Source organism: Patella vulgata, chromosome 4 (assembly GCF_932274485.2).
Source record: "Patella vulgata chromosome 4, xgPatVulg1.2, whole genome shotgun sequence".
NCBI lineage: Eukaryota > Metazoa > Mollusca > Gastropoda > Patellidae > Patella > Patella vulgata.
Genome location: NC_065882.2, coordinates 82,127,359 through 82,152,773, shown reverse-complemented (window position 1 = coordinate 82,152,773; position 25,415 = coordinate 82,127,359). Strand labels below are relative to the sequence as shown.

Genomic DNA, 25,415 nt, shown 5'->3' with positions numbered 1-25,415 from the left:
ATATTCTTCTTATAATATTTTTACTATAAAATAATATACTATTTAATATTCTTCTTATAATATTTTTACTATAAAATAATATACTATTTAATATTCTTCTTATAATATTTTTACTATAAAATAATATACTATTTAATATTCTTCTTATAATATTTTTACTATAAAATAATATACTATTTAATAATCTCCCTATAAAATAATATTCTAGTTAATAATCTCCCTATAAAATATTATTCTATTTAATATTCTATCTATGAAATAATATACTATTTAATAATCTCCCTATAAAATAATATTCTATTTAATATTCTCCCTATAAAATAATATACTATTTAATATTCTATCTATGAAATAATATTCTATTTAATAATCTTCCTATAAAATAATATACTATTTAATATTCTTCCTATAAAATAATATTCTATTTAATATTCTTCCTATAAAATAATATACTATTTAATAATCTCCCTATAAAATAATATTCTATTTAATAATCTCCCTATAAAATAATATACTATTTAATAATCTTCCTATAAAATAATATTCTATTTAATATTATATCTATGAAATAATATTCTATTTAATAATCTTCCTATAAAATAATATACTATTTAATATTCTTCCTATAAAATAATATACTATTTAATAATCTTCCTATAAAATAATATACTATTTAATAATCTTCCTATAAAATAATATTCTATTTAATATTATATCTATGAAATAATATTCTATTTAATAATCTTCCTATAAAATAATATACTATTTAATATTCTTCCTATAAAATAATATTCTATTTAATAATCTTCCTATAAAATAATATACTATTTAATATTTTTCCTATAAAATAATATTCTATTTAATATTCTTCCTATAAAATAATATACTATTTAATAATCTCCCTATAAAATAATATACTATTTAATATTCTATCTATAAAATAATATTCTATTTAATAATCTTCCTATAAAATAATATACTATTTAATATTCTTCCTATAAAATAATATTCTATTTAATATTCTTCCTATAAAATAATATACTATACTATTTAATAATCTCCCTATAAAATAATATACTATTTAATAATCTCCCTATAAAATAATATACTATTTAATATTCTATCTATAAAATAATATACTATTTAATATTCTTCCTATAAAATAATATACTATTTAATAATCTCCCTATAAAATAATATACTATTTAATATTCTATCTTTGAAATAATATACTATTTAATAATCTCCCTATAAAATAATATACTATTTAATATTCTTCTTATAATATTTTTACTATAAAATAATATACTATTTAATAATCCCCTATAGTATATTTTAATCTTTATTAGCCTATTCTGTGCAGGAAAAGGAAAAAAATTGGATGTTAATCCTAATTTTATTCCTTATTTCATTGATTTCTTTTATTCATGACATCTTACCTGTATCTTAACACAACTCTTACCTGTATCTTAACAAAAGCATATAGATATGAAACGAGGCCACCAACAAACCAATTACTGAAGCAACATACCAATCATCTAAAAAAAATATTATTCAATTCACAAATTACATTTAACAAAACCAAATAATAATCCAATCTGATCAAACCATAGATCCTATTTCGTTTCTATTTTTTTTTTATTGTTCAAAATTTCGTTTTAATTGTCTTTACTACACTAGGATCTGGAAGAGTTGTTATCATTGACGTGTTCTGGATGGTGTTAGGGATTAGCCAATGAAACGGTTTGTTACGGCGAGCTTTAGGTGTGTTTTGCATGGAACTGTGGGTAATCCATTAGAAACATCAATGCTGATTGGTTAATCAAATGTCTGACGTCATAGGGTCAAAAGCGACTTGTATGACCTCTGACGCGACCTATCGCTACAACTTGTCAAATCTTCATGTAATAGAAATGAAATGAAATGAAATGGGGTTTAACGTCCTACTGTTCTGCTCCTAAACTGGGCTAATGAAGACGGGCATACGCCATACAGTGTGCTATGAGGGAAATTTTGCCCGGGCAGCGGCGCTACAGCCTACTCTTATATCGAATTCCAACAGCCAAGGGATCTTTTACGTGCACGCCAATATGTTCACGGGACCTCGTTTTTTTCGTCACATCCGAACGACTATACAGCTGTCCTTGTCAGGACCTCCGTCCTACATCACTGACAAGGGGAAACCACGCCGGAAAATCTGGATGAACTTTCTCGGCCAATGCAGGGATCGAACATCCGACCTCCAGACTGGCGAGCCAGCGTCTTACTCATGTTATAGAGGCCATCGAAAGTATAAAAACAACGAAACGAAATATAGATCTTTATTATATGATCCGTAGTGGAATACCGCGTTTTATCAGTGAAATAATGAAAATTATGAAAACAATATGGCCGACACGCCGACTTGTCGATCGTTACATTCTCAAAGGTATTCATACACCAGAAGCAGATAAAGATGTAAAGCGGTCTAACCCCCCGCGTTGTCAAAGCGGACAAAGTAGTCCATGTTGTTTTTACCTAAAATGATTGTAAAATCATAAAATAAATAGAACATTTGTCGTTTTGTCGTGAATAACATATTTTATTTCATCTCGAAGCAAGAAAACGTTTATATAAGTTTATAAGTTTTCTTGCTTCTCGATGAAATAAAATATGTTATTCACGACAAAACGACAAATATCCTCTATATATTTTACTCAGATTGATAATAATGTTGATAAAAGCGCCAATAAGTAAATCTGTAGTAGGGTGTCTAGTGGTCTTTAGCGTTGCTTTAGAATTACAAGGTCTGTCATTGAGCAATTTGATTACAATACAGATCTATATTTCATTTCGTTTTTTTATACTTTCGATGGCCTACACTACATGAAGATCTGACAAGTTATAGCGATAGGTTACATCAGGGGTCAAAAGACCGACTTATGACCCTATGATGTCAGACATTGATGTTACTAGTGGATTACCCACAGTTCCGTGCAAAACACGCCTAAAGCTCGCCGTAACAGACTGTTTCATTGGCTTATCCCTGACACCATTCAGAACACGAGTTAAATAACAACTCTTCCAGATCCAAGTGTAGTAAAGACAAGTAAAACGAAATTTTGAACTATAAAAACGAAACCGGATCTGTGATTTAACCAGATTGTTCATTGAGTCAAGTGGCATGGATTCGAGCCTAAGATTGTACATAAAAAGGAGTAGTGTTGCCTGTCCAACCTCATGGGGTTTTTTTTCGTTTGCCTGGAGTGGGTGTTAAACCTAAGTTATCTCTATCTCCCTCTTCCTCTAGTGCTGGAATATTCATCTTCGTTTTCATCATAATATATCCAGCTTATATCAGAATCATGACACCAAATTTGTCCACAATTAAATATTTTCCTGAAGCCAGAATTTATATGTAAATTTAAACTGAAACCGGATTTGACCAATTTGCTCATGTGACAGGTTCATGAACAGCAGACGAGCATGTAAAATAAACCTTTGGCAGTTGGAATTTGATATAACAGAAGGCCATAACGCTGCTGTCCGAGCAAAATATCTATAATAGCACACTATATGATGTGAATATAAGGAATAAAAGATTATTATCTAACCATAAACTAAGGAATTAAGGATTATTATCTAACCGTTAACTTACACATGAGGATTAAAGAAGGAATAAAGGATTATTATCTAACCATTAACTTACATGTGAATATAATGAATAAGGGATTATTATCTAACCATTAACTTACATGTGAATATAAGGAATAAGGGATTATTATCTAACCATTAACTTACATGTGAATATAAGGAATAAGGGATTATTATCTAACCATTAACTTACATGTGAATATAAGGAATAAGGGATTATTGTCTCACCGTCAACTTACACGTGAATAAAAGGAATAAAGGATTATTATCTAACTGTCAACTTACATTTGAATATAAGGAATAAAGGATTATCATCTAAAAATAAACTTGAGAACTGGAGTTCCACAGCTCTAAATGTATGATTTGAAGACTGTACTATATCTATATATCGTCTGATTAATTCTTGAAAGTAACTCGGCAGATATATGAACCATAGAAATACCTATAATACAAAAAAAAAACAACGATTATATTGTCGTACAATCAGGGGCCATAATCAAGGAGGTTTTGGTCTGAAATGTGTGAATATCGAAAGGGAATAAGACCTTTGGGATATAAGGATAGTTTTATCAAAAACGGGTGAAAATTGTGACCTCTTGAAGGTCCACAACCTTGATATATATACGATATTTTTACACTATTTGCGTACGAGGGGCGGCCATTTTATATGGCAGTTTTCGTCCGATTTTCACGAAATTGGACCTCAACAGACATTATGGAGTAATGGTGATATATTCTAACGGTTTCTTAAATCGGATAAAAATTGCGACTTCTAGAGGGACCACAAGCTAAAAACGTGATTTTTCGTACAATCAGGGGCCATTATTCAGGATGTTACGACAGGGACCAAGATCTTTGGGTTATAAACATGTACTTCAAGTTTCATTAAAACCGGATGAAATTGTGATCTCTAGAGTGTCCACAAACTAAAAATGTGATTTTTCGTACAAGCAGGGGCCATAATCCATGAAGTTATGGTCCGATACATGACAATTTCGACAGGAACTGAGATCGTTAGGAGATAGACCATATTTCAAGTTTCCTCAAAATCGAATAAAAATTGTGTCCAAATATCATGTTCAGGACAACTGCTTGACAAAATAATTCAGTCCTCTACCGCTTGATCACTGTGGCCCCAGTCTCAAACTGACCAAATTGTTACAGGTATCATTCCCGTAATTTCTTTACCGTGGGATTCAACATTCCATATTGTATAATCCACTCACCAGATAAACAATGGTAGTAGCTATAGTACTAGCAAATACAATATTTATAGGATACTTAAAATCTGGACGACATTTATATATTAACCAATGAAGTCGTCCAAAAGATGTACTGAAATGAAACAATAAAAGATAGTCACGCTCTTTCTCTACTTGGGGATGAAATAAAATAAAATGAAATGGGGTTTAACGCCGTTCTGTTCTGCACTGACTGAGCTAATGAAGACGGCTATACAGTGTGCAATGAGGAAAATTTTGCCCAGACAGTGGCTCTGTGGCCCACTCTTATATTGAATTCCAACTGCCAAGGGATCTTTTATGTGCATACCAATGTGTACAAATGACCTTAGTTTTGGTCCCATCCCAACGACTATACGTCATCCCTTGCCAGGCCCTCCGTCCTGCACTACTGATAACGATTAACCACACCATAAAATCCCATTCATAAACACACATTTTAAGTTTCTTAAAAATCAGATAAAAATTGTGAAGCTTAAGAGTGTCCACAATCTAAAAATTTGATTTTTCGTAGAATAAGGGCCATAGTCCATGAAGGTATGGTCCGATACATGCCAATATAAAAAGGAACCAATATCTTGAGGAGATAGACCTATATTTCAAGTTTCCTCAAAATCCGATAAAAATTGTGACCTGTAGAGTGCCCACAAACATATTGAGAACGGATGTCCGGACGGAGAGACAGACAGGGACAACAGCATAATACGTCCACATCAAAATGTGGACGTATAAAAATTGGGAACTGTAGTGTGTCCACAAATAAATTGTTGCCAAGACTCTGACCTCCTTAAGGGGAGATAACACATCTTGGGGGAAAACCAAGCTAAATATAATTACACATAACAATAAAACAGTACCCTTTTAGAATAATAGAAGTAACGTATCCCCCGCACACAATGCTAAAGATCAACATGTACTGGCAATAATAAATGAATGTTAAATAAATGATTTTGAAATTGTATGATATAATTATATGTACAGATGATGTTATGATAAACCCTATAATGTAATAATACTTACTGTATGATGTACCTGTTATGTAATTTTTGTTTGAATAAATATTATTTTAAAAAAATTAAAAAAAAAATTGTGGTCAGACGGATGGACAGACAGGGGCATTTAAACTATTGTCTACATAAACTTACCCATAATCTATCTTGTAATTCTTAAACAAAAACTCAACATATCTCACTTGATGTGTACTGACAACATCTGTAAACTGTAATATACAAAATATATAGTGTGGTCTATGTTAAAACTGAAAACTCATCTATAGCCTATACATATTCAACATAATGTATTAATTATCAAGAAGTCAAGAACCCAAACCTTCAGAAATCCATGGAGTACATACTAAACTCAATATGACTAGCGATTTAGAGTGATGACCTTTAACAATAGCCCACAAATTTCGCTCAAGATTTTGGTTGCTACCATCATAGTCCTTAATCACTGGTTGTTTGAGACTAAACGATACTCTCCGTCAACCAGTCCACTTTTACTATATGTAACGCATTGGAACATTATATAAAACATGAGTTTTAGGAAGGACTATTTTTCAATTTTGTAAACACATGTTTCAGGCAACCCTTGCTTTGCCTCGGGTTTGAAATGAAATAAAATAAAATAAGAGTTTAACATCCTACTATTCAAGGAGGAGGGGTAGAGAGAGAGAGAGAGAGAGAGAGGGAGAGAGGGGGAGGGAGAGAAATGGGGTTTAACATCCTACTATTCAAGGAGGAGTAGAGAGAGAGGGAGAGAGTGAGAGAGAGAGAGAGAGAGAGAGAGAGAGAGATATGCGGTTTAACCCCCACTCGACACAAACTAGATCATTTCGGGACTAACATATGATTCAATTTTATTTCAATAATTCGCTTGCACGTAGGGGTCTTTAGCATTGGGAGGAAACCTGAGGACCCGCAGAAAACCCACGAGGTTGAACAGGTGACCCTACTCCTTGTCACGTACAACCTGGGGATCGAAACCACGCTAGTTGACTCAATGACAGACCTTATGATACAGCGCGCACGCACTAACCATTCGACTTTCCCCCCCACCCTCCAATATTTGAACATTACAGTACATGTAAAGTACGTGTTTATCAAATTCGTTTCGATAGGGTTCCTCCTAATCCCATGTTGACGATGGCCGATAGTTTAAAATAACTACTATACCTTAGTAGTGAATTGTTTAGTTTTGATATTTGTATATAATCGTTTTATAAACAGCAGGAATAGCAGCACGTCACATACGAATGCTGGTAAGAAATAGAATAATATAAAAGCCTGAAAATATACATTATATCATAAATACACAGTATATAAAGAACATATACTACAAGAAACATAGAACTAGAATACTAATATTCTAACAATCTGATTAATACACATATTCTATTTCGTTTCGTTTTTTATAGTTCAAAATTTCGATTTACTTGTCTTTACTACACTAGGATCGGGAAGAGTTGTTATCATTGACGTTTTCTGGATGATGTGAGGGTTTAGCAATGAAACGGTCTGTACAGCGAGATTTTGGCGTGTGGTGAACGGAACTGTGAGTAATCCACTAGAAACATCAATACTGATTGCATTGGTTAATCAAATGTCGCTCGTATGACCTCTGACGCGATCTATCACTGCTCCCGTCAAAAGGCAAAACCTAGTAACTCACTTTTTTATCAAAATTGAGTTAGGACCAAATTTGTAGTTACTAGGGTATGTGCTTCCTGTTGTTGTACTAGATCTTCCAATCTTTTGATTTTGCAAGCAGTTACACCCATGACACAACCTAGCAACTTCCTTCATTTGTCCAGAATACCACAGCAAAACCTAGTAACTCAATAGTGAAATCAATGGATGAGCTGGGGTTTAATATTCATTCATTACGTTTTCCTTTGTTTTCTCAAAATAAGATAAAAGTGTAGGCCATCGAAAGTATAAGAAAACCAAACAAAATATAGATCTGTATTTTAATCAGATTGTTATTCTAATTTTATGATAAAAAACAATAAATGCTCTCAACAACAACATCTTGTACTAGTAAACAGAAATTACAACTTACCGGGGAATATCCAAAATCATTTTCAATCGCCTCCATCATGTGTACACCAAAACTACAAGTTGAACAAAAATCAAAAATAATTTAAACAAATATAATTAAAGATACCTTCCGAGAAAAGTATTTATCAGGTGGTTATTTCCAATAAAAGTATGGCAATTTTGGTATATATGGAAAGTAGAAACATCCAATCTTACTAGAAAAATACTGGATTCCCTGAAAAACACCTGTGGAGCATTTGATGTCAAAGGTTGCACATGAAGATCGTCTGATCTTCCAGCGTTAGTGAGCGCTTGATGTATATTTTGATAAACAATAGTTTCTAAGATAAAAAACCACAGAAATAGACGTGGGCAGGAATTTAATTAGGCTTTGATATTTATGATAAATGGACAACATTTAAAGACAACAACATCGTCTATATGCAACAAATTCTCCTCCGACTTCGCACCTGTTGCTCAGTCGCGCGTCAGCCAAGTCACGTGAGACAAACATGACTTCTTTTAATAGACTTAATTTTTATAGCAGGGGTATTCCCCCGTGAAAACAATGTTTCAGGAAGGATTTGAAGCAAAATTTTGATAGATTAACTAGTTTGAATATGTTTTAAGTCCAAAAATATCATCAAATTAGCCAGTTTGTACACGGGAAGGTATCTTTAAAGATACATGTACAAAGATTCCTTTGAGACTCATTTCATCAATTTAGGGGTATCAAGTATTGAATCTAGTGGGGTATCAAGTATTGAATCTAGTGGAGTATCAAGTATTGAATCTAGTGGGGTATCAAGTATTGAATCTAGTGGGGTATCAAGTATTGAATCTAGTGGGGTATCAAGTATTGAATCTAGTAGGTATCAGGTATTGAATCTAGTGGGGTATCAAGTATTGAATCTAGTTGGGTATCAAGTATTGCATCTAGTAGGGTATCAAGTATTGAATCTAGTAGGTATCAAGTATTGAATCTAGTGGAGTATCAGGTATTGAATCTAGTGGGGTATCAAGTATTGAATCTAGTAGGTATCAAGTATTGAATCTAGTGGGGTATCAAGTATTGAATCTAGTGGGGTATCAAGTATTGAATCTAGTAGGTATCAAGTATTGAATCTAGTGGGGTATCAAGTATTGAATCTAGTAGGGTATCAAGTATTGAATCTAGTAGGGTATCCAGTATTGAATCTAGTAGGGTATCCAGTCTTGAATCTAGTAGGGTATCAAGTATTGAATCTAGTAGGGTATCCAGTATTGAATCTAGTAGGGTATCCAGTATTGAATCTAGTAGGGTATCAAGTATTGAATCTAGTATTGAATCTAGTGGTGTATACAAAGTCAGAAAGATTTAACACAAAGTATTTTAACATTACCTTCCAAGTGTATAGCACAGTCCCACAATTGATCCAATCAATGTATGACGAGTTGTGATCGACAACAGGAGCGGAGCATACACCGCAGCAACAAAAAACATTCCAAATAATAGTACGAAGGCTACAAACAAAAGAAATCAACAATCCTAATTCGCATTTTGTCACATTATAGCCAATAACATGTGTGGGCGCTGGGTCCTCCTCATAGACAGTAGGGGGACCTTAAAGCCAAGTCTGGAGATCAGGCAACTGTCAGGCACAGATTCAGTAAATATCACAGGCTAGCGATGACATCGAGAGTTGGTTATTGTCTGGATAAGTTAATTAATGTCTTATTATTAATTTAGATAACATTTCAGGCCTAAAGAAAGACCTGCAATTGGCAGATTTGGCTCTTGTAAAATATATGTTTAATGCCGGATGTTTTGTCTAGTACATCTAAAATCAATATATCCATAACCGTACTTCGGGACCATTGATGGGGGCTTCACGTGGAACCACACAAATCCTTAATTTCTCCACCGTCCATAAAATATGCATACAGCTCATAGACTGGAATAGTGGGGTATGAGAGAAAATCTCTTACATCGAATTCCAACTGCCAAGGGTTCTTTTAAGTGCATGTAAATGTGTACACTGGAATTGTATTTCTATCCTATCTGAAGGACTATACACTGTCCATTGCCCTGCCTTCCCTCACCAATGACAAGGGCGAACTACCCCGGAAAATCACAATGAATTTTCTAGGCCAACGTTAAGCCCATGTTTGACATCCGGCACCAGGCACCTGTTCACCTTCTTCAGAGACAAACTAGGTCATTTTAAAACTAACATATGGTTCAATTTTATATAAAAAATTCGCTTGAAGCTAGTTGGGGTCTTCAGCTGTCAGAGGAAACCGGGGGACCAGGACACAATGTCACGTACAAGCGGGGAATCAAACCCATGCTACACGTGACTCAGTGATGCAATGTGCATGAGTAAAACCTTAAGGCCACCCAACCCCACCATCCGGGGATTTGTATAGGTTGTTATATTAAACATATAATTATATATTGCCTACCTTTAACAGCTGGTATAGCATCAACTCGCCCTGTTAGTGTCAGCAAATCCATTGCTAGATATCCTAAACTACAACTAGCTGCACAGTACATCTTTCTATCCTTGTATCCATCTAAAAATCTCACAGGTCTGTAATAATAAATCAAATCAAATGGGATTTAACAGCCACTCGACAGAAACTAGGTCATTTCATGACAAACATGGTTCAATTTTATTTCAATAATTCACTTGCGCGTAGGGGTCTTTAGCAGTGGGTGGAAATAGGAGGACCCAGAGAAAACCCACAAGGTTGGACAGGCGACCCTACTCCTTGTAACGTACAACCGGGGAACCGAAACCACGCCAGTTGACTCAATGACAGACCTTATGATACAGCGCGCACATGCTAACCATTCGGCCATCTAACCCCCCAATCCCCCCAAAACCCAAATGACACATATTAATTAATTGTACATTATCTTTTTCAAAACTATCGAGCAATCAAACTGATTATCTATACTTAGTCTTAGCATAAAATGTTCACGATCAAACCCAGTCACTAAGTTTCATAAATCTCCATCAGTAATAATCAAAGTTACGTTATCTTGTCCAAAAGCATCGACTAATGAAATTGCTTAGCTCTGCTTAGCTTTAGCAGTAAATGTTAAACATTGAACTCAGTCAAGACATTCACCTAATGAACATCTACATCAAGTTTAAACATTTTACCTCAATTAAAAGCAGAATTGTTATGTTCCAAAGTCTTGATCAATCAAATTGCATTTCGCTACATAGCCTAAGCAGAAAATTCTCATCATCGAACTCAGTCAAGGTATTGATATAATGACGGTCTACTCCAGTGATGGGATTTCAAAATTTTTCTTGTCGGACATTTTTTCCCGACAATAAAGGGGCATAACTCTTATCTTTATTTAAGCAGGCGTGTTCGAACCACAATTCAGAATCACGTGTCAACAAAATATTCAAATTCATACGTAATAAAAAAATAGGTGCCCCTCGTTATTTTTCATGTACTGTATTCAAACTTGTGTCAATAAGACTCTTATATATGTTGTCCCTTTCCAGACCCTCCTTTCTGCACCACTGACAAAAGGGAATCAATGTTTGAGTAGACTTACATTGGCACAGATGGTCTTCCATACAATAAATCTGGTCTCACCGATTTCCTCTTCTCCAGACAGGCAAATAAAACAATCAGCAACAACTAGACGTAATAGAAATGAAATGTAATGAAATGAAATGAAATAAACTGAGCTAAAGAAGATGGGCACACCCCATACAGTGTGAGAGAGAGAGAAATGGGGTTTAACGTCCACTCGACACAAACTAGGTTATTTCGGGACTAACATATGGTTTAATTTTATTTCAATAATTCGCTTGCGCGTAGGGGTCTTTAGCAGTGGGAGGAAACCGGAGGACCCAGAGAAAACCCACGAGGTTGGACAGGCGACCCTACTTCTTGTCACGTACAACCGGGGATTCGAAACCACGCCAGTTGACTCAATGACAGGCCGTATGATACATCGTGTGAAATTGTATACGTATTTATAACATCAATGATAAATATATTATGGTTGGTGTAATTCATTATTTATACATTTGGTTCATGAAGTGTACGGGTGTACGGGCTGAATGTTAGGGGGAGTGGGGGGGGGGGTTAGAACCTGAAATACCCGAAAAATTTAGGGTTACAGACGGTGGTGCCAATCAACAAAAAGAGGCAAGGCAAGAGAGTAGCGCATACCGTGTAGGACACCTCCCCCCCCCCCCCAAGAATATTTGGAAAAGATTACTCAGGGGCTGACCCTCATTCCAATCACCCAATGAAATGTTTACCGTTCAGGGAGAGGGGCGGAAAATTTGAAAATTGAACTGCCGCAAATGCGTTTTCCAGCCCCTGATACATCAACTTCATGTGGTCTAATATAGCTTTCCTTAGGAGACTTACCTAAATCCCAAATCCCTCGAAAATTTTGAAAATTTAACGTTGAAATGCTTTTTGCTGCTATTCTAGATGAAATAATAATGTTCGTTTTCACTTTACCTGTCTGCCCGAAAAGTCAGATTGCTCAAAAGTCAGAGGGGCAGTTGCTTTGCGACAAGGTTGTTAAATTATACATTTCAAGATGTTGGCCTGATAAGCTGAGAGATAGGGTCTTACCGAAATGATGAGTCTACAAAAATCTAAAATAACAGATAAATCAGCCATAATTGTAAATCATTAATTTTCTCGCAAATATCTTTAAATCTTCTTAAACCTTATCTTTAAACCATCAGTTTATTCAGCCACCTGTCAAAAGTAAAAGAAAAACTATTACATTAAATGAAAAGACTGTTAAATGGTTAACTGAGCATACAGGAGGTTAATCTGGTAAATAAGAGGTTAACTGAGCATAGAGGAGGTTAATCTGGTAAATAAGAGGTTAACTGAGCATACAGGATGTTAATCCGGTATATAAGAGGTTAACTGAGCATACAGGAGGTTAATCTGGTAAATAAGAGGTTAACTGAGCATACAGGAGGTTAATCTGGTAAATAAGAGGTTTACTGAGCATACAGGAGGTTAATCTGGTAAATAAGAGGTTAACTGAGCATACAGGAGGTTAATCTGGTAAATAAGAGGTTAACTGAGCATACAGGAGGTTAATCTGGTAAATAAGAGGTTAACTGAGCATAGAGGAGGTTAATCTGGTAAATAAGAGGTTAACTGAGCATACATGAGGTTAATCTGGTAAATAAGAGGTTAACTGAGCATACAGGAGGTTAATCTGGTAAATAAGAGGTTAACTGAGCATAGAGGAGGTTAATCCAGTAAATAAGAGGTTAACTGAGCATACAGGAGGTTAATCCGGTAAATAAGAGGTTAACTGAGCATACAGGATGTTAATCCGGTAAATAAGAGGTTAACTGAGCATAGAGGAGGTTAATCCAGTAAATAAGAGGTTAACTGAGCATACAGGAGGTTAATACGGTAAATAAGAGGTTAACTGAGCATACAGGATGTTAATCCGGTATATAAGAGATGAACTGAGCATATAGGAGGTTAATCCGGTATATAAGAGGTTAACTTAACATATAGTATTTAATATAGTATGTAGGAGGTCAATGTTAATATGCAGTATGTAGGTGGTGAATGCAGTATATAGGAGGTTAATTTAGTATGAAAGAGGTTAATTTAGTATGAAAGAGGTTAATGTAGTATGTAGAAGGTTAATATAGTATGAAAGAGGTTAATGTAGTATGTAGAAGGTTAATTTAGTATGAAAGAGGTTAATGTAGTATGTAGAAGGTTAATGTATGGTGGGGGGGAGTTAGTATGAAGGAGGTTAATGTAATATGTTAGAGGTTAATTTAGTATGTAAAAGGTTAATGTAGTTTGTATGGGGGGTGAAGGCGGGATTTATGTAGTATGATAGAGGTTAATTTAGTATGATAGAGGTTAATTAATTTAGTATGTTAGAGGTTAATTTAGTATTTTAAAGGTTAATTTAGTATTTTAAAGGTTAATTTAGTATGTTAAATGTTAATGTAGTATGACAGAGATTAATTTAGTATGATAGAGGTTAATTTAGTATTTTAAAGGTCAATTTAGTATGATAGAGGTTAATTTAGTATGATAGAGGTTAATTTAGTATGTTAGAGGTTAATTTAGTATGATAGAGGTTAATTTAGTATGATAAAGGTTAATAAAGGTTAATTTAGTATGATAGAGGTTAATTTAGTATGATAGAGGTTAATTTAGTATTTTAAAGGTTAATTTAGTATGTTAAATGTTAATGTAGTATGACAGAGCTTAATTTAGTATGATAGAGGTTAATTTAGTATTTTAAAGGTCAATTTAGTATGATAGAGGTTAATTTAGTATAATAGGGGTTAATTTAGTACGATAGAGGCTAATTTATTATGATGATAGAGGTTTATTTAGTATAGGGGTAAATTTAGTATGATAGGGGTTAATTTAGTATGATAGAGGCTAATTTATTATGATGATAGAGGTTTATTTAGTATAGGGGTCAATTTAGTATGATAGAGGTTAATTTAGTATGATAGAGGTTAATTTAGTATGATAGAGGTTAATTTAGTATGACAGAGCTTAATTTAGTATGATAGAGGTTAATTTAGTATTTTAAAGGTCAATTTAGTATGATAGAGGTTAATTTAGTATGAAAGGGGTTAATTTAGTATGATAGAGGCTAATTTATTATGATGATAGAGGTTTATTCAGTATAGGGGTTAATTTAGTATGATAGAGGTTAATTTAGTATGATAGCGGTTAATTTAGTATGATAGTGGTTTTATTTACTATGATTGAGATTCATTTAGTATTTTAAAGGTTAATTTAGTATGATAGAGATTACTTAGTTTGCAAATGGGTAATTTAGTATGAATGAGGTTAATGTAGTATGAAGGAGGTTAATGTAGCATGATTGCTGTTAATTAAATGGTTAATTTAGTATGTTATAGGTTTATTTAGCATGATAGCGGTTAAATAAATGGTTAATTTAGTACGTTAGAGGTTAATTTAGCATGATTGCTGTTAATTAAATGGTTAAATTAGTATGTTAGAGGTTAATTTCGTTAGAGGTTAATTTAGTATACAAACGATTAAAATGTTAATGGTATATGTAGGATGTTCATTCAGTATGTTTATGCAGAGGTTAATGTATAGTAGGTTAGAGGTTAATGTAGTAGGTTAAGAGGTTAATTTACTCCACTTTTTTTTATGTATTTTCCATCCTAATATTATGTCATAATGTATAATTAAAATGCTGCCCAAAACGGTGTTTTGTGTAATAGAATATCTATCTATATTATTAGTTATTGTCATATTCATGTATTAAATGTTTTGTCTATTTTGTCTTTAATGGAGATGTTCCGATACAATGAAATTTTATCTTGGGTCAGGTTAAACCTGTGCCGAAAATGTCACTGGTGCACTTAATGCATAAATAATAAAACAGTGGCCAGGTGATTATATTTACTTAGTCTCTAAGCATTAAATGTTCACATCAATCAGGCGCGGATAAAGTATTTTTTGCAGGGGGGGATCAAGGTTGGATAATTGCTTAACTAATTGCGGTGGGCATAGCACACCTCCGCGAGCGCCAAAGGCGCTAAAGGTTATAACAGGGAGTCTGGGCGCCCTCCCCCAGAAAAATTTGGTAAATTAGATTCAATTTGGTGCATTCTGACGTATTTCCGGAAGGTAAATTCCAAAATTACAGGTATAAAAATCGCCAATAAAATCGCATAAAATGTCCTTAAAATGTTAATGGGGAATGCTCCCTTCACAGGTGAGAAACAAAATATCTTCAGATACCATATTATGGTTGTTCTTAACAAGCTTTATTAGCAGTATCAATTTACTTTTAGTACTAATGAATATGTTATGTATCAAATTTTTAAAAAATCTTATAAATTCCGCTAGCATATTTTTTTATTTTTTTTTTAAATTTGATAAAATAAATGACCAGGTTTTTTTCTTATCAACGCTGCCGATAAAATTAAAAAGCAAACACAACAATATTCAACGTCAACAGGCGAACAGCGTTAATAAAACTCTTTAAATTTCAATAAACTTATATTTTCATAAAGTACGGTATTATATTTTCATAAAGTACGGTATTAAAAAATTGCCGTCGTCAATAGGCGATTTGCCGTGGGTCAATTGGTCCGAACGGCATTTTATGCTGTCGACGTTTTTGGCTAATTGCCAGAGCTGTGACTATTTGTTTTTGCCCACAATGGAATGAAAGTCATGACTCAACTCAATGTATACAAACTCGCAATTTTTGGGTCAGATTCAGGCTTTTAGATTTAAGTTTCTCGGACCCTTCAAATTTTCAAGCCTGAGCAGGACCCCCCCCCCCCCCCCCTGAATCCGCGCCTGTCAAACCCATCAGTTAGAACTTGGCCGATAAGTGGCCTATCGGGAAAAATTGGTATCGGGATTGAATAGGGAATAAGCCAATTGCATTGCGCGGAGGTCGCTCTTCGGTATGTTTTCAATGCGTACTGATAGTACGTAAGATCACAAACTAGGACACCTAATTAGGCTAGTTGAATTTTTAATTTAAATGTGTTGTGATAAGTAATAACAAATTTATTAACTATATGAAATAAACAATGGTCCTCACAACAGTTATTTGTCTATCACGATTTACGATAATAAAACGATAGAAGCTAGATGTCAACAATGGCTCATCATTGCATACCGGGCTGAAATGAAGCGTCGCAAGTCTTACATTTGGCCTTTTTACTTTGATCACTGTCTTCGCTTATCGTGAAGTAGTTCCAAATCTTAATACTTCGCGGTATTTTTCCTTTCACTTTATCTATAGTTCACTGCTGGTATTGTCTGCACACTATCATATTGAGTAGTAGTTTTGGAAAAGGCGGGAATTTTGGAAACGGCGGGAAAATGTCACACGGTTTCCGCGTAAATGGAATGAAGGATGCACGGGGGGGGGGGGGGTATCCCTTTGATGTCACGTGATTACTCAGACATCTCGGCTTCCAGATGCCAATTAAATTGCTTAGTTCTGCTTAGCTTTAGCAAGAAATGTTAATCACTGAACTCAGCAGGACATTCACCTATAAATTTAAGGGACATCTACTATGGGGCGCCGTTTGTAAATTAATTATTTAGCTTTTTATATAGCAAAAAACACTAGATTTAATTTAAATTTATATATATAGTTTTAACTATATATATAAATATCTCGACTTTTCTGCAAATTTTTCACTTTTAATATTGTGCCAAGGCTCACGTGTCGGGTACACGTCATCATTTTATGCGCAGTTTATTGTGTCGCTTACGATAATAGAAATATTGGCGGGACCACAAATATATATATAGTTAAATCATGGACCTGTATTATAAGGTCCATGGTTAAATATTTATACATTTAGCTAAACATATATATTTAGCATGATATTTATATATTTAGTTAAATGTTTATATATTTAACTAAATATATATATTTAGCTAAATGTTAATATATTTAGCTAAATGTTTATATATTTAGCTAAATGTTTATATATTTAGCTAAATGTTTATATATTTAGCTAAATGTTTATATATTTAGCTAAATATTTAACTTTAGATTTTTCTGTGATTTAGTATTTATACCTACGAAAAACAGCACCTTTAGCTATATATTTAACTAAGCGATGTGAAATCAAGATATAACATTTAAAGTTTTTCATAGACCAAAAACTCGACTTTTAGCTACAATATTTTTTTATATTTACATATATGCCATTTTTGTTCTAATATTTATCTAAATATATATATTCGGAGTTAAATCTAATGTTTTTTACTATAAAAAAAAATTAAATAATTATTTTACAAACGGCGCCCCATAATCTACAACAATTGTAAACAATCTACCTAAATTAAAAGCAGAGTTGTTATGATCCAAAGTCTCAATCAATCAAATTGCTTGTCTCTGCTATAGCCTTGAGAGGGGGGGGGGGGGTGGCATGGTTAATGCGTGGGCGTCGCACCATAAGGTCTGTCACTGAGTCAATCGACCTGCTTTCGAATCCTCGCTTGTCATGATAAGAAGTAGGGTCGACTGTCCACCAACCTCGTGGGTTTTCTCCGGGGTCTACGTTTTCATCCCACTGCTAAAGACCACTACGCGCAAACGAATTATTAAATAAAATTTGTCCATGTTAGTCCCGAAATGACATATAGTTTGTGTTAAGTGGACGTTAAACCCAATTTCTTTCTCTATTCCCCCCCCCTCTCTCTCTCTCTCTCTTCTCTGTTTAGCCTTAGTGACAAAACGTACGCTATGCATCACTGGACCATTTTATGAATAAATTTATATGATATTTCTAGATTCAATTTGATAAGAGGACACCGGTAAAACATCCTTCCTAAAGGGCTTCTGGTTATTACAACATTTAAAAAGCCACGTCATGATCCAGATGTATATAGATAATGAATTACACCAACCATATATTTATCGTTGATCTTATACATACGTGTACAATTTCACACACCGTCTTCTTTATATAATATTTTATCGTTGAAATATTTATTCAACAGGGAAATTACTTAAACCAGTGAGGTGTTACCATAGAAATAGAAGATGTTTACAACCGTCTGAATGGTGGGCTTGCCATTGGGTCAACTGGTGTGGTTTCAAATTCCCTGTTTGTACGTGACTAGGAGTAGGGTTGCCTGTCCAACCTGATGGTTTTCTCCAGGTCCTTCGGTTTCCTCCCACTGCTAAAGACCACTACGCGCAAGCGAATTATTGAAATAAAACTAAACCATATGTTAGTCCCGAAATGACCTAGTTTGTGTCGAGTGGACGTTAAACCCCATTTCTCTCTCTCTCTTCCCTGAATGGTAGGTTCTCACTATCAGGGTTCATGGCCCGAAAACGCGAAGTTTTCCAAATTGCCTTTACGCTACGTCCCCCCCCCCCACCACCACGATTAAAGTGCTACAAATTGAATCGTGCAGTAATCGTGGTTGTCTTTAATTATTATATATCGAGGTCAGTCGTAGCAATCACATTGACCGTACCGAAACGTATCTGCGCGTGGCAGATCGTGGAATCAACAGGAACAACCCTATCGTAGCACATCCCATGACAGTGGTTAACCTGGCATTTGAGGTGTGGGGGCGGGGGACCTTAACCGCCGTCATACTGTTCTGCTCCGACTGGGCTAATGAAGACAGGCATATACGCAATGCAGTGTGCAATGTGGGAAAATTTGCCTGGGCAGAGGTACTATTTCCTACTCTTATATCGTATTTCAACTGCCAAGGGATCTTTTAACGCGCATGTCAGTGTATATATGGGACCTCGGTTTTTCGTTCCATCCGAATATGGCGGACAGACCTAGTTTATTAATAGTCTCCTGCTTTCTTCGTAAGGCGGGGGACAAAAAATATTTTAGAACAAATTTGGGGGTCCCTTTTCCCTAGGCTGCAGACCTCCTCTGCATCAGCGGTCTTAGCTGCAATTATCTTATGTAAATTTCCTTATCAATTTACCGATAGGCCTACCTGAGCGGAATATGCCCATGAAGTTGTGATCAAGACTTTCATTGACCATGCGCACGGAACGACGAATTCTGCTGATACTCACCTCAAGAAAGTTAGAAACATCCGAATGGCAATAAAATAATACCTCACGAATTCGCTGTCCAACAACAAAAGCAACAGTTACTTATTTTTCCACGAATTTAGTCTCGCTTCATCCAGCCTTTATGCCTTCTTTGTCGTGGTACAATTTAGACATATTTGAAGCTACAAAAAAGACCTACGTCAAAGCTTGCAATGCGTCTTTTATGCAGAGAGCCAGTCGAGAAAAACGCCTTTGATTGACAGTGCGATGGACGACCTTCACATTAGAAGTTAAAACAAAATATATTTGACTTATTATAAATGTAGACCTGGCTTAAGTTTTCTTTAGAAATTGATGCAAAGGATCAAAAATTATTTATGTAATTGAAAAGAAGAGTAGACTACCCAGTTCTCCTGGCGAAGTTTCCCTTAAAATAAAACACACTGCATGACGTAGCTTGCGGGTCGATCCCGGTTGGTGAATTAAACCTCATTTTTTGAGAGAGAGAGAGAGGAAAGGCTATGTATCTGAAGTTTGTTTACAATCGTTATACTTGTCTGTGGGGATGTAGGGGTAGGGTAGGCGGGGCAGGGATTAACGTGTGCAAGAACTGAAGAAGAGTCAATAAGGTGGTTTCGATTTGCCGCTTGCACGTGATAACTTCAACTTTTTATTTGCTTATTATGTCCATAAAGGACAGTATTCAAAGCATACATATACATGAATATACATGCATACAGGGCCCTTATTCACGAAAACTTAAACTAAGATACAATCGAAATTTTAAGAAATACTGCAATTCGATTGGCTGACCAGTAAAATCAATTTGCATATATCCAATGAAGTTGCAGTATTTCTTAAAATGTCGGTTGTAACTTAGTTTAAGTTTTCGTGAATAAGGGCCCTGAAATATTTGACATGGAATAATTATTGGGATAACGTGAGATGAAATGAAATGGGGTTTAACGTCCTACTGTTCTGCTCCAAACTAGGCAATGAAGAAGGACATACGCCATACAGTGTGCTATGAGGGAAATTTTGCCCGGACAGCGGCACTACGGCCTATACTCTTATATCGAATTCCAACTGGCAAGGGATCCTTTACGTGCAGGCCAATGTGTACGCTGGACCTCGGGTTTTCGTCCCATGCTTATTATGTTCATAAAGGACAGTATACAAAACCTATATGCATACAAGTAAATGAAATGAAATGGAGTTTAACGTCCTACTGTTCTGCTCCTAACCTGGGCTAATGAAGACGGGCATACGCCATACAGTGTGCTATGAGGGAAATTTTGCCCGGACAGCGGCACTACGGCCTACTCTTATATCGAATTCCAACTGCCAAGGGATCTTTTAAGTGCATGCCAATGTGTACACGGGACCTCGGTTTTTCGTCCCATCCGAACGACTAGACAGCTTTCCTTGTCAGCCCCTCCGTCCTCCATCACTGACAAGGGAGAACCACGCCGGAAAATCTGGATGAACTTTCTCGGCCAATGCAGGGATCGAACACCCGACCTCCAGGCTAGCGAGCTAGCGTCTTACCCACTTAGCCACGTGATCCCCTATATGCATACAAAGATATATCTGACATGGAATAATATTGGGATAACGTGAGATAATAAAATGATAATGTAATGAGATATACACACGTACCATTGGGATGATACAATGATAATATAACAATGAAAATGTAATGTTATAACAATGTAAAAAAAAGATAAAATGAAAGTTTAAAATATATCATTGTATATAAAATTATCAAATATTGAATAAGAAACGGGAAGTGACGTCAAACATGACAAACACGAGTTGTCCTTCTATATATCTGACTTAAGTAACGAACTATAACAGACAAACGATCGAATTTCATTTCACTGATAATTCAGTTGAAGATAAAAAGTTGTTATATGAGACGATGAGAGGATATCTGACAATTCAAAAAAAGAATTGGCTGTCAGTTGATAAAAGGTAACGAACAAATTAGAAAAAGTCCGTGCATTACCATGTTTTTATTAAGAACAGAATGAATAAAAACGGGGGAATGCACGTGATTTTTCTATTTTTCTCGGGGTCCCTTATCTAGTAACAGCCAATTCTATTTTTGAATTGTGAGATACCATCTCTGCACCGCCCCATATAATAACTTATCAACTTATCAACTTTGAAGTGATCAAGGGCCATAACTCTGGCAGTAATTATCGGAAATCGCTGAAAATCAATACAATAGGCTTCTTCGTCTCATGACCTTAAACACTGTGTATAAATTTAAGATCAATCGGATATTAACTTTGGCCTCTAGAGCGTCCACAAGATTTTTTGAAGTGATCAAGGGCCATAACTCTGGCAGTAATTATCGGAAATCGAAAATCAATAGGCTTCTTCGTCTCATGACCTTAAACACTGTGTATAAATTTAAAGTCAATCGGATATTAACTTTAGCCTCTAGAGCGTCCACAAGCAATTGTGGACGCCGGACCGACAGACCGACGGACGGACGGGGGGCGACGACAATTTTCGACCACATTTAAATGTGGGCGTATAAAAACTCAACTCTTGTGCTATGAGCATACAGTCAGTGTGGAATAGCGCTATACAAATGTTCACATTCTTCTTATTATTATCAACACATGGAAGAGTGAGAAATTCTAAGCCAGCATCATCGCTTGATCAAGCAGCTAGACAGTTCAGCAAGAAATTTTGAGACAAGATAAATGCAGTATTCCTCTATATTTTGGCGCTTAAATTTCATACGTACTCAGACTTTTATTTTTAAGACTATGTTCAAATCGGGATAGCCCCCCCCCCCTTTAAATTCGGTTCTGCAATTTATCTTATCATCATATCTTACCTTAATCAAATTACCTATCTCTTAACGTGCGCAGTAAATGCTCATCAAGTTGTGTACAAGACTTTCACTGAATCCTCCTAACTTATAACAAGAAATATCCGACTAGCACTAAAAGAATAACTCATGAATTCACTGTCCGACAACTTCATCGGTCGGTGGCAAAGCGAAAGTTGATTGATTTTCCACGAATTTAGTCTCGCCCCACCCAGCTCCTGTCTTCTGGAAGCTACGAAAAAGACCTGCAATAGTGAAATTCGGGACTAGTATAATGCAAGACTATTCGAGTCAATTTGATTGACAGTGGGATCAGGGGCGGATCCAGAGTTCGACCCCCCCTCCCCCCTGCTCGGCCACATAAATTGTTTTGTAAACCAACACTTTTTATGAGAAAGGTTTCTCGGCCGTGTGCTTTATCCTTTATCGTCAGATTTGGGACAGGATGGGCACTCAAGTCAAAGCACGATATAATTGATATCGACATTATGCGATATCACAATTAATGCTTTGCATCCATGAAATTGAATCACAAAGTCATTGTATTAATTCATAATAAAAATTGACGTCAAACGAGGTGTTGAATTTCTCTGTTTAAAAAGCTCAATGTGTAGGCCTATGTATATACGACAAAATGACGATAGAGACCAAGCGGAAGGGGGGGGGGATACATTGTCTCAGGAACATGACCCCGCCCCCCCCCCCCCCTGCAAAAATTCCTGGATCCGCCCCTAGGGATGGCCGACCACCATATCCAACGTTAATAGATTATCTACTCTGTTATCTAGCAAATATATCTAACTCGTCCAAAGTCCATAAAACAGTTGAAAATCAGCGCGTTTGTATTTCATGCAATGAACCCCAGAGCCTATAAATTTGTGTAGAGCTATATGAAAATTATTATGGAAAAGAAATGAAATGGGGTTTAACGTCCTACTGTTCTACTCCAACTGGGCTAAAGAAGACGCAGATACACAGTGTGCTATTAGTCGAGTAATTTTACCCGGACAGCGGCACTACGGCCTACTCTTATATAGAATCCCAACTGCCAAGGGTTCTTTTACAGTGTGCTATGAGGGAAATTCGCCCAGACAGCGGAGACCCAGACTATTCTGATATCGAATTCCAACTGCCAAGGGATCTTTTACGTGCACCCCAATGTGTATACAGGACCTCGGTTTTTCTTCCCGTTCGAATGACTATACGTTGTCCCTTGCACCACTGACAAGACGAATCACGCCGGGAAATCCCAATGAACTTTCTCGGCAAAACGCAGGGATCGAACACGTGACCTCCAGGTTAGCGAGCCAATTACATCTTACTCACTGAGCCACCGTGGTTCGCCAAAATTATTATCGAGATTCCTCATGTATTAATTACTTGATTCATACGTACTATTAATGTTTTTTGCATTCTTATATGGTTATATCATATTTCGTTGTTTCGATTCCCCGGTTGTGCGTGACAAGGAGTAGGGTCGCCTGTGCAACCTCGTGGGTTTTCTCAAGGTCCTCCGGTTTCCTCCCACTAGTTTGTGTTGAGTGGACGTTAAACTCCATGTATCTCTATATCTATATGATTTGTCCATGTAAATACCTATACTCAATCTGTTTCACAGAGTATTACGAAAGTATTCTAATATCTCTGTAAAAGATTACTGCCTTCAACACGTGGCGTCACATCACGCGGCGTCAATCATTGGCTGAATGGCGCGTGCATTGTTTACATAAGACGTTACTGATTCAAGCAGAATGGCAAAAATAAGAAATACTTTCTACCTACAAATACTTCAAACGTCTTTATTTATTTTTCTAATACATAAACAAAGATGTTTTAGAATTTAATTTGTCGGAGGAAAAAAAAAGTTAATATTTGTGGCTCATTAAGTCGCATCGCTGTCATCTTTATCAGTGATTGTAGCGGCCTAGCGAATATTCACTGCTGATCAGTGTGATCTAGACTATGTATTCTGGTTATATTTATTTATAACCATGTCTTATGTTTGTATTGTATCTGATCTTTTAATAGGTTGAAATCTGATATTTGGCTTATAAATGTTAACGTGATTTACATTAATGCAGGGGCTTAAAATTTATTTATGTAATTTGCGATAAGAGTAGGCGGATATCCTGGTGATTTCCCTAACCACACACTTATTTTAGCCGAGTTGTTAAAGGGCAGTGGGATATTAAACCGTCGTTTATTTCATTTTTAATGAAAACCCTTTATATCGATGGGTAGTGGTCATATCCTTGATTGTCTGATTATGTATTTAACAGGAGGTATATCAATAAACTATCTGATTCAGAAGTTTATTTAGGCCTACAATCGTCATACATAAGATAAGATTATAAGATAGTTTATTGCATCAAGACGTCCATTAAACATATATTATGGAAGATTAGATAAAGGGTTGACAGTTCTTCGTATAATAGTTCAAAACAAGATGACATAAGGAAGAAAATGCTGAAAATTCCAGACAAATTGATCCACTCTGAACCGAGATATTAGCTTTTGAGTTTTAGGCTAGCCTCGATCATCATTACTAAAGTCGGTACGAATGATTAGCACTTGTGCCCTGTATCATAACGTCTGTCATTAGATCAAATGACGTGGTTTCGATTCTCCGGTTATACCATCTCCAATAGAAGGCTTGATCTCGCTTTAACTACGTACGTCTTATCAAGGTTGTAAAACTCGCAGTCATTGCTTCAGGAACATGCGGTTATACGTGACAAGGAGTAGGGTCGCCTGTCCAACCTCGAGGGTTTTCTCCGGGTCCTACGGTTTTCTCCCACTGCTAAAGACCCCTACGCGCACGCAAATTATTTAAATAAAATTGAACCATATGTTAGTCCCGAAATGACCTGGTTTGTGTCGGGTGGACGTTAAACCCCATTTCTCTCTCTATATATATATATATATACTCAGCCAAATTAAAAACTTGACACTCGGGATTTTTGGGACTAGATTTTTAATATTTGGTTTAAGGCAACTATTTTAGTGTTATGTTGTGCACAGACGACCTTGACATCAACAGAAAGCAAGAATACGTCTCGCCGAAAGTCCTTGACATTGATAGTGTTTAGTAACGGTTGTGGCCTCCTCTAGCGTCTCCT

The 25,415-nt window shown here is 35.6% G+C and overlaps 1 protein-coding gene across 1 annotated transcript in view; it reads right to left on the bottom strand.

Annotated features, from left to right (window-relative positions):
* LOC126818118 (stimulated by retinoic acid gene 6 protein-like) overlaps positions 1-19,648 on the bottom strand; it is a 28,758-nt gene extending 9,110 nt beyond the window's left edge. Inside the window, exons 1-11 of the mRNA XM_050545328.2 lie at positions 19,470-19,648; positions 12,518-12,646; positions 11,475-11,560; positions 10,358-10,485; positions 9,295-9,415; positions 7,935-7,986; positions 7,049-7,159; positions 6,020-6,093; positions 4,860-4,968; positions 3,919-4,075; positions 1,463-1,538 (exon numbers count right to left, since the gene is read on the bottom strand). Of these exons, the coding sequence (XP_050401285.2) occupies positions 1,463-1,538; positions 3,919-4,075; positions 4,860-4,968; positions 6,020-6,093; positions 7,049-7,159; positions 7,935-7,986; positions 9,295-9,415; positions 10,358-10,485; positions 11,475-11,560; positions 12,518-12,565 (962 nt within the window). The 5' untranslated portion in view covers positions 12,566-12,646; positions 19,470-19,648. The remainder of the gene's footprint in view (positions 1-1,462; positions 1,539-3,918; positions 4,076-4,859; positions 4,969-6,019; positions 6,094-7,048; positions 7,160-7,934; positions 7,987-9,294; positions 9,416-10,357; positions 10,486-11,474; positions 11,561-12,517; positions 12,647-19,469) is intronic.
* Positions 19,649-25,415: the final 5,767 nt, after the last annotated feature.